Source organism: Guillardia theta, assembly GCF_000315625.1.
Source record: "Guillardia theta CCMP2712 unplaced genomic scaffold GUITHscaffold_270, whole genome shotgun sequence".
NCBI classification, from domain to species: domain Eukaryota; class Cryptophyceae; order Pyrenomonadales; family Geminigeraceae; genus Guillardia; species Guillardia theta.
In genome coordinates, this window is record NW_005434406.1 from 26,448 (window position 1) to 36,404 (window position 9,957).

The following is a 9,957-nucleotide window of genomic DNA, read 5'->3' on the forward strand; positions in this document are numbered from 1 at the left end:
AGGAGAGGGCAAAACATCCTGCGCAAACCAATAAAAATAAATACACGCTGGAAGGGTGACCCAACCACAGTCAGCAGCAGGAGAGAGCACGCGGAATATGAATGAAGTGTACATAGATCAGTTTCCGCTGTGGTAGCTGTCGCCGAAGGTGGTGGAGGTGGTGGAGGAGGAGGAGGAGGACCAAGATGGGGGAGGAACCAGTGGAAGCAGAGAAAGGAACATATATATGACTGAGATGATGATCAAGGTAGAGATGAATCACCACAATCAGCAAGTATCAGCAAGTAACGTTCGATGTGAGACCAAAACCGCAATGAGTGAGAAGTTATCATCAACATCACATCAAAACACGAGCAGCGAGCGAGAAAGTAACCTGAGATGTCACATCAACACAACATCAACGGAGGGGGGGGGGGGGCGGGTACAAGATAGATACAAGAACTACAATCGTCCTCAGTCTCAACAGAGCATCCCTCAACTCCTACATGTCAAAACTCACCGGCTGCATGAAGTGTCGAGTATACCTCAACCGTCCGAACCCGTCGAACTGCTTGCAGACGATGAACCTCCAAAGGCACCCGTCGAAGTTGTCCGTCCTCCACGAGTTCTTACACCTCCAGTATCTCGTGACGAAGGTCTCCTTGGCGTTGAACGCCTCGTCCAAGATGAAGCACATCCACTCCAGCTCAGTCATGAAGATCCCAACGTTGTGAGCTGCAAACCTGGACACGAATTCTTCCTTGTGGATCCCAACAACAGACACCAGGTCGTTGGCAAACAGCTCCTCCCGCACCGGCTGCATAGTCTCCTCGTCATGGCTCCACCTCATCCTCAGCACAGCAGTGTCCGTGCTCTGATTCCACATTTCATTCTCGATCTGCTCCACCACGTCCACCCCGCTATAATCGTTCTGCAACGTGTTGTTGAAGTTCCGCTGCGCGTTCGATTCCGCGAGTTGCAGGGTGAGGAAGGCGGAGAGGCCGGTCCCTATGACGTACTGCGTGAAGGTCGGGAGCTTCAGGAACACCCGCTCCAGCAGCGTGGCGTCTGCTCCGAACTCCCACGACCTTCTCAGGATGGGATACAGCCAATGGTCGCTGTCGCTGTCAAAGGACATGGGTCGAAGTGAGACTGAAACAGAATCGCGTTTGCCTTGTACACGATCGGCCTCTCCACATCCTGGCACTCTTCGACTGCAAGGCATCCGAGGGACACATCTTCAGCGGGCGAGGTCTGATCGAAGAGGAACATGGTGGTGCCAAACTCAACACACTGGTCATGCCAACCGTTCTGCACACATCGCAAGCAGGGCCTGTTCTGATCGCACCTCACCTTGGCCTTCTTGCACAGCATGCATGCTCTGTGGACCTGCCCCCGTGGCCCGTTGGAGGCACAAGGGGTATCACAGCACTCGCTGCTCAGACCCTTGATGATACATCGAGCACAGGGTCGTCGGGCCTCGCATTTCATCTTAAGCCTCCTGCACTCGTTACAAGCTTTCGGAGTCGGCTGAAGGAACACACGCCTCCTCTTCGTCATGATCTGATTGTCATTCTGCACCATCCTGAAATGCCTTGCCAACGATGAGGACGTCTGTACAGCAAACAGGTGGGAACTTGCAGTGATTCCTAGGCTGAGTTTCTACTCTATATTCTATTCAATGTTCTTTCCTTTTCAAGACTCGCACCAATGCACTTCCTCTCCTTGTCAACCTGAAACAAAAAATACACGCTCAGAGAACGAATGAGAACAACACGTTTCGATCGACAGGGGATTAAAAGGAATAGAGACTTTGCAATGAGTTTCATGATAACATCAATTAATAACAACGAGCAAGCAGAGAATACAGAAATCAGTCATAGATGTCGTCATCACGACATTCATCAGTGACTTCATGGTATCGCCCAATCACGACAGCATGATTTTCTCGCACGGCAGTACACCACTCCACCACGAGAGTATATAATGCACGGTGAGGGGAGAAAGGAGAGGGGAAGGAGCGGGAGGGGGGGGGGGAGTAGGTGAGTACACATTGCCAGGTAGGAATCGATTTGAATGAGGATGGTCAAGCCGGAGGCAGGAAAGAGGGACGCCAATGCTGTGAAAAATGGCGCTGGAAGCAGAAGGGAGGAGGAAGAAATTGAGGATGTCTGTGATGAGAAGGAGGGAGTATGGAGATGATAAATGAAAAGGGAAGAGTATATGGGGATTTGGATGCGAGTTGAGATGGTTGGTACAAGAGGAGAATGAAAACAGGTGGCGAAGATAGCGGCGAATCAGCAGGGTAGAGAAAGAGGGGGCTTTCAAATGGAACGTGTTGTAGCAGTACTGCTAGGATAAGCAGTGGCAAGAGGAAGAGCAGGAGAGGGACCAGGAGCAGGAGGAGCAGGATCAGGACCAGGACAAGGACCAGGACCAGGACAAGGACAAGGACCAGGAGGAGCAGGACCAGGACCAGGAGCAGCAGAAAGCAGCAGAAGCAGGACCAGGACCAGGAGCAGGAGCAGGATAGCGAGGAGGAGCAGGAGCAGGAGCAGGAGCAGGAGCAGGAGCAGGAGCAGGAGCAGGAGCAGCAGGAGCAGCAGGAGCAGCAGGAGCAGCAGGAGCAGCAGGAGCAGGAGCAGGAGCAGGAGCAGGAGCAGGAGCAGGAGCAGGAGCAGGAGCAGGAGCAGGAGCAGGAGGGATGAAGAAGAGGGAGAGGGGAGGGGAAGTGGAGGGAAATGGTCGTAGGGCGGTTGTGCATGAAAGGATCGCCGGGGACGGAAGTGGGCAAATCTACAGGTGGGGTGATATCAGGAACCTTGGAGATGGGGTGGGTGATAATAATGTTCCTAATAGACGGGATGGTCGTGGGATATTTGGAGGGTGGGTACTTTCTAAAGTACACATTGGGTCAACAAAGGGGTCATATTGAAAGGCATTGGATGTGAAATGAGGGGGTAGGGGTAGTCAGGAGGCCAGGGAAGTAGGAACAACCCGACTTTTGATACTATTTGGTGGTCCTGGTGTAAGTGATAGCTGGGGGTAGGGGTACTGTCATCAGGGACTAGGGTACAGTAATTACAGGGCAGATATAGGGTACTTCTAGTAATGACGTAGGGTACTTTCCCAAAAGGTCTCGGAAGTTGGGGGGTAGGGGTGACACATGGATCATGTCATCATTTTAAATGAAGCGATGACTTTTTTGAAATTACTGATGGGTACATTTGTCATTAACGGGTGGGGTGGGGTCAGCTTCTATCTTGGGGTAGAGGAGGGTAATCAGGGGTGGAAGCGGATTTCTCGAATCGTCATTTGGGGGTGGGTACTGGCAAGGCTCGTAAATTGTACGGGTTCAAAGAGGCATTTTACTGGTCGGTCAGGTGGACCAAAGGTGGGTGGGTGGGGGGGGGGGGTGATTCCCTTGGCGCGCGAGAGAATAGGACTCAATACGAGGGGGTGGGGGTCATCATGAATAGGGGTGGGTGGTCAAGGAAATAGGTTGTAGTCGGCCGCTTCATGTGCAAAAAAAACATTGGGGGGCAGCCCTGTAGGGTCGTAATGACCACCCACCACCCCCTTTTGATTCGTCTCAAGTACCCCCGTAGTAATACCTTGAGCCCATTCTCACCCCTACCCCCCTTGTCCCCTTATAGTACCCTATTTTCCCTATTTAAGGTCAGAACCGGCCCGAGCGGAGATTGTCGCCAGATACCCCATAGGTTTTAGTCAAATCAAACGGTCCCCTTCATACCCACCCACCCCCTTCTATGAAGGTACCCCTCAGACACAACGAAAATAGACCGGTACTAGACCTTTTTGTTGCCAGTTCGCTGGCAACCTGGCAACCCCCGGCTGCGGCACCCGTCAGTTGCGTCCGATCTGAGTGCTGCCGGGCCGTCGGCCGCCGGGTCCGATCGAGACTCAACTGCCACCGATGTTTCCGGGCGAGGCCCGGGCGGGCCTCCGCCCCGCCGCCGCCGGTCGCCGGGGCCCTACCGTACTGTAGTACGACCCGCGGCTCTGGACTCGGGAGCCCCGGCCGATCACGGTCGGAGCAAAGACTCTGTCAGCCGCCGCTGACTCAGTCACTGATGTACTAACTTGACAAGTTGCCATTGAATAGAGCAAAAATACTCAGCTGACTCCCGGCGTTACTATCATATGCTATCATGTGGGCGACCGTCGGGTGACCTCTCAGAGAGTCGAGTGGCATCAGAAACTTGCCAAGTTGGGCGGCGGCGACTTGATCTGGCTCCCCCGCCAGTGCCGGCATCTGCTGAGATCCGATGATCGGACCGTGAGCGCGGTGACAGGCTTCAAGTTCCTGTTCAGGCGCCGCCTGTCCGATCAGGCTCGGCTCATACAAACAGCATCACTTCTTGGTACGCCAGTCTCGCAATCTCCACTGGCATCAGCTTAGCCGCGTGCAGGTCAAACAGCTCCACGTCCACCTCGTGCCTGCCCGACTCGAGCTTGCCCAGCAACAACTTCACCTCATGCACGTCCCCAGTCAGGTCGGCGGGGACGATGCGGTAGAAGGCGGGGTTGTCTGACCCCTCTGCCTTCCCCTTGACGAACGCCGTCAGCTGGAAGCTCGAGGCCCTCGCAAGGTTGTGCAGCTGGACCCCCAGCTGGTAGCCAGCTCTCACCACCTCTAGCTTCGTGCTCACCTCCATCCTGATGCTCTCCGGCTGGCACGCCTTGTCTTCGAAGGCCTTGAGGACGCAGGACCTGTGTGCTGCCTTCTCCTGCGGCCTCGTGTACTCATACAGCATCGTGTCCTGCAGGAGTCTGCGGCCGACCGTGTCTGGTGGGCCCCAGCCCGACCCTGTCCCGGACTTCTCGGGCAGGCTGATGTCCAGTTGGGCAGCGATGACGTGCTCGACGTTGAACAGCGCATCTGAGGCGTGCACGAAGAAGCCCTTGGGCAGAACCATGAAGGAATACCCAAGGTAAGCGGCCTCCGCCGTCATGGAAGCCTTGTCCCAGCCCCAGAACACGTAACGATCGTCGTAGACGCCCGCCCCGTGCCGTCCGAGCCACGAGCTTCGGTTCAGCACCACGTAAGGCTCGTAGCCCAGCAAGTAGCTCGCCTCGTACAAGTCCTCGGCATCGAGCCAGCGGTCGTAGTCTGTGGGCATGTGGAAGACCCCAGCTCCAGACCAGCTGGTTGTCCCCCTGCAGTCTATCCCAGGGACGTAGACGCTGCAGGTGGCGAAGTGCTGCCGAAGGTCCCTGAACAAGATGCTGAAGGTGTTGACGGACAAGTTTCCCTCGTTCACGTCAACCTCCACGTCAAGGGGCCAGAGTTCGTTCGACCTGAACGCCGGCAACACCAGGAGGTCCATGGGGCCGAGCTGCCCCCTGCTATATGCCAGCTGGATGCTTGCGGCAAGGCCGTCCGACGGCTGCATGTCGACATCGGTGAACAGGATCAGCTCTGTCTTGGCTATGGCACAGCAGATCTTTCTCAGCATGTTGATGGGGAACACAAGGTCATTCCCTGTGTTCAAGGGGTCGGGGCAGGCAGATAGCAAAACTACCTCCAGCGTCTTGCCCCTCGTCGCAAACCAAGGGCCCAAAATCTCCATCACGAACCTTCTGATCTCTCCCTGCTCCACAGCGCTGCGCGCGTACATGGCGACCGCCATGTTATCCCCCCAGTGCGCAGCTGTGCTGATCAGCGTGACGAGCCGGTCCAACGTTGCGGTCGTGGTCAACGTCACATCAAGAGCGCCTGCTTTCCCCAGGTGCTGCTGGGTGAGATTGACAGGATGGTGGAAGGGCGACGCCCGGTACTCCAGCGGGCCGTCGAAGATCGGTTGACCCGACGAGCTCCAGAGGTAGTTGACTTGACACGCTCCCATGGCGACGAATCGTCGGGCGACTTGGAGAATTTTCTGCTCCCCTCCCCCCTGCTCTTCCGTCCTGACGGCATGCAGCACTGCTCTGATCTCCACCTCACCCAGCCCGCACGAGGGGACCAGGTGCTCGAGTGCAGCTGGAGCAGCCGACTGTTTGATGAAGCTGCTGACTTGGAAGACAACTCTGCCCGTCGCCACCATCACGGCAGACAGGCTGAGCCTATACCGCTGGCCGCCCCTCAGCCCAAGAGCAGCAGCGGAGACTTGCACCTGCAATCCGGCGACCGGGAGCTCTGGGACTGTGACGAGGTCAATCTTGGCAGTGCTGTGCTCTGCACCAGCAACGACAAGCTCTTCGTTAGCAGGCTGTGCTGTCTTGCCGGATCCCCTTGCCGAAAGTCTGAGCATGCTCACAGGTGCTGGCGTGCTGTTGCCGTCGTTGAGGAGACAACTCGGGTTGCAGGCGGCGAGGCTGAGAGACCTGCTGACGTTCATGATGGGGAGGATAGAAGATTGGTTGAGACGCTCCGAGAGGACGATGGAGAGGAGGAAGTCGCTCCCTGCAATTCCTGACACCCGCACGGGCTCCACGCGCTCCTCCTCCTCAGCGTCCACGACCATGATTTGCTGATGGTGCCAGAGGCTGCTGACCTCGATCGCAACGACTAGCAGCAGCAGCTGTCGTCGAGCGACGCCCGTCAGGCGGACGTTGACTGTCATGTCCCTTCCGTCCATGACCGCCTGCTCCACCGCTGCTCTTGGCCCTGACAGATCCTCGACGAGCACGTAGTGGTCTTCCGATGCGACCACCGTGAGCTGCAATGACGGGTCGACTTTGTGGAGGACGAGGAGGAGGGAGTAGGAGCCGGGAGGAGCGTCGTCGTAGGAGAAGGAGAAGCATCCGGGAAAATGGGACAGCATGCCAGGCGCTATCAGAAACTCCTTCATGGCTACAACCCTGAGCGCATGCCGCATCTGAACCTGCAACAACATCGTATGGCCCCTCGTAGAGTCTTCCAGGTCAACCGTCACCAGCAGAGATCCAGCTGGGGCCGTTTGTTCCCTGCTCGACCAACGTATCGCCCACTCTCTATCTGACAAGCTGACTGTTGCCGTCAGAGCGGCTGAGCTTGCACACTGACAGGAACCCGCCGAGACAGGAGAGGAGGTGAGATTGATCTTGGAGAGGCTGCAGGGGGAGGAAGACGAGGCCTCGGAAGTGTCGGGGGATGAGCTTGCAGGGGGGGTGTTCAGGAGAAGTGCAAGGAGGAAGAGAGAAAGTGGAGAATGGATTGTAAGGAGATACATGATGTTGGGGACAATTAGGAGGAGGAGCAAGGCGAAAGAGAAGGCAGAAATGAGGCAGGAGTCGAGAAAGCAGAAAACTAAGGATGAAGCAGAGGTGAAGTACGATGAGACTGCAGAAGAGAAAGAAGGAAAGAGGCAAGAGGTGGATCAGGAAAGGGAGTTGGAAAAGGGAGCAGGAGAAGAAGAAGTATCAGGAGGAGGAGGAGGAGGAGGAGGAGGAGGAGGAGGGGAGGGGGCCGACGAGGAGGAGATGGAAGGGGGAGAGGAGGGAGAGGGGGGAGGGCGGGAGCAGGAGTTCAGGTGAGAGCCCCTTTGAGCCACCCTCCACCCCCCCATGAAACCAAGAGGTTCGGATCCACCCCTCTGGGATTGTTCCGAATTTCAAGAATACCCCCTCTTGTATCTGAAAACAGGAGATTTAATGAGGGGTACTTTAAGGCTTCATCGTGTCAGACCCCCCATTAATTCAAGCACCCTACCATACTAAAAATGGCCCACCTTGCGCGAAAAGGGCACGAGGCGACAGGAAACAGGTAAAGCAGAACGAGCAGGAGCAGGAGCAGGAGCAGGAGCAGGAGCAGGAGCAGGATAGCAAGGAGGAGGAGCAGGAGGAGGAGCAGGATAGCGGCACGAGCGTATTGAGCAACGACGAGGTTTACTTATGAAGTTAAGTGGAGTTATCGTACACAGGCGAGCTGGTAGCATACAGGATGAGCAAAGAGACAAGAAACAACCATGGTCAAACATCTAGCGAGTCAGAGATGTGACTTGTCCAGGTTTGATGTGACTTACCAAGGGTTCACTCTTCCCCGTTGCCCCCGTTGTCATTAGAACCTTTCTTGCCCCCCCCCCGGCTTGCTTGATACTTTCTTTGATGCAACCGGCCAAAGTCCAACCACACCATCCGCGTCTTGTGGCCATTTCAGCACATGCCGCTTCCAATCCTGTCGAAGACCATTATCGTGTTGATTTCCATCTTGACACATAGAATTCTCCTCTATCATCATCATTGTAATCATAATCATTCACGTGCTCATCGTTCACATTGTCAAGATCGTTTGAGTTCCTTTATCATCATCATCTTCATCTCCATCTCCATCTTCATCATCATCTCCATCATCATCACTACCATCATCATCATCTCCATCATCACCACTACCACCATCTCCATAATCGCCACCATCACCTCAATCATTATCTCCGTCTCCATCATCATCTTGCAACATATAATTCAATGTCTCTCTAACCTTGTACACTTCGTATCCATAAGGCCTGCTGTCGATGTTGTAGCCGTTGAAACCAACTTGACTTCGCCCACCGTAACTGAGAACATTCAGATGTCAAATGAACATGACAGGAAAGAGACTTTTTCATCCTCATCCTGACCATGATCATCATCATGATGATCATCATCACCACCATCATCATCACCATCACCATCACCATACCATCCTCTCCATCATCATCATCATCATCACCACCACCACCACCACCACCACCACCACCACCATCACCACCACCACCACCACCACCACCACCACCACCAACAACAACATCATCATCATCATCATCATCATCATTACCCTCTCCACAATCATCTTCTCCATCTTCATCATAGTCACTTTTGTCCTCTCAATCACACAGATTGAAATTCTTTACCTCTCCTTCCCGCTGTGCCCGAACTCTTCGATTCCACCTGCTCCGTTCATCCTATGAACCGTCCTCTCGCGTCCGTCTTCGTCCTCCATCGCCTTGTTGTACCACTTCGAGTACCACCTCCGCCAGTCGTCCTGAAGGAAACAGTCAGATGAAGAGATCGATGGTGTTGGAGGTGATGATGGAGATGCAGATGATGAGAATCGAGAATCGATGACGATCTGTGGCGATGACGATGATGGTGATGATGTTGTTGTTGTAGAAGAGGAGGAGGAGGAGGAGGAGAAGCAACAGCGACTCACATGGTCTTCAGCCCATACTTTAGAAGGTTGCTTGTACTTCCGGCTTCCAGTATCCCTCCCATACCCGTCGCTCCAGTCGTAGTGTTTCCTCTTCGCCTCCCACCGTTTGTTCGCCTCCAGGAAACCCGCCATGTCCCCCTCCTCCGCCTCCTCTGTCGGAGACACGTACATGCTGTGCTTGACTAGCTTGTCGTGCCACTGGTTGTAGCGGGTGCGGTAGTCGAGCTTCGGGTCAGTGAGCTCTGCCTTTCTTCTCCGCTCCTCCTCCCAGTCAAACTCGAGCGGCTCCTTCCTCCTCGAGCTGGACTGCCTGCTGAACGACCACCCAGCCTGCCCATCGTTCGGCTCGACGATGCCGTCCTCCCAGGCATCGTCCTCTGCCATGGTCGTGTTGTATCCCATCTGCAAGGATGATCTATGTCAGTGCTCCTCCTCCTCCTCCTCGCAAGGAAGGAGCCGTGTCAACCATGTAGATCGTGTCTTGAAGCTCGTCCTTATCCCGTTCCGCAGAGAGCGAAATGGCGACTACGAGGAGCACCTGTCGCGATCATGAGAGAAGCGCTTTCACAAAGTTTCCTAGATCTCTTGTATGTTTGAACTATCATGAAAGTTCCTTCGCTTCCAGTAGGTTCATGAACTGCTTCTACTCTCATACCTCGCCTCTAACTTGCTCCTCAGTGTTCTTTTACGTGACCCCCCTCCCCTTACCTGACTCCCTCTCTCTCCCTGGCTCCCTGGCTCCATGGCTCCCTGGCTCCCTGGCTCCCTCCCTCCCTGGCACCCTTTCTCTCTCCCTGGCTCCATCCCTCTCTCCCTCTCCCTCCTCCTCTCTCTCTCTCTCTCTC

The 9,957-nt window shown here is 55.0% G+C and overlaps 3 protein-coding genes across 3 annotated transcripts; all 3 read right to left on the reverse strand.

Annotated features, from left to right (window-relative positions):
* Positions 1-337: 337 nt before the first annotated feature.
* GUITHDRAFT_121971 (hypothetical protein) lies at positions 338-1,563 on the reverse strand (the record flags this gene model as incomplete). Its single annotated transcript, XM_005818759.1, has 4 exons — positions 338-373; positions 500-1,047; positions 1,086-1,290; positions 1,333-1,563. 4 exons carry the CDS (start codon positions 1,561-1,563, stop codon positions 338-340), a joined length of 1,020 nt encoding a protein of 339 aa, XP_005818816.1.
* Positions 1,564-4,340: 2,777 nt separating this feature from the next.
* On the reverse strand, positions 4,341-7,154 carry GUITHDRAFT_149039 (hypothetical protein; the record flags this gene model as incomplete). The annotated part of the gene is made up of 1 exon (XM_005818760.1): positions 4,341-7,154. The coding sequence occupies one exon, from the start codon at positions 7,152-7,154 to the stop codon at positions 4,341-4,343; it is 2,814 nt and encodes a 937-aa protein (XP_005818817.1).
* Positions 7,155-7,981: 827 nt separating this feature from the next.
* On the reverse strand, positions 7,982-9,514 carry GUITHDRAFT_121973 (hypothetical protein; the record flags this gene model as incomplete). Its single annotated transcript, XM_005818761.1, has 4 exons — positions 7,982-8,098; positions 8,402-8,477; positions 8,814-8,944; positions 9,113-9,514. The coding sequence occupies 4 exons, from the start codon at positions 9,512-9,514 to the stop codon at positions 7,982-7,984; spliced, it is 726 nt and encodes a 241-aa protein (XP_005818818.1).
* Positions 9,515-9,957: the final 443 nt, after the last annotated feature.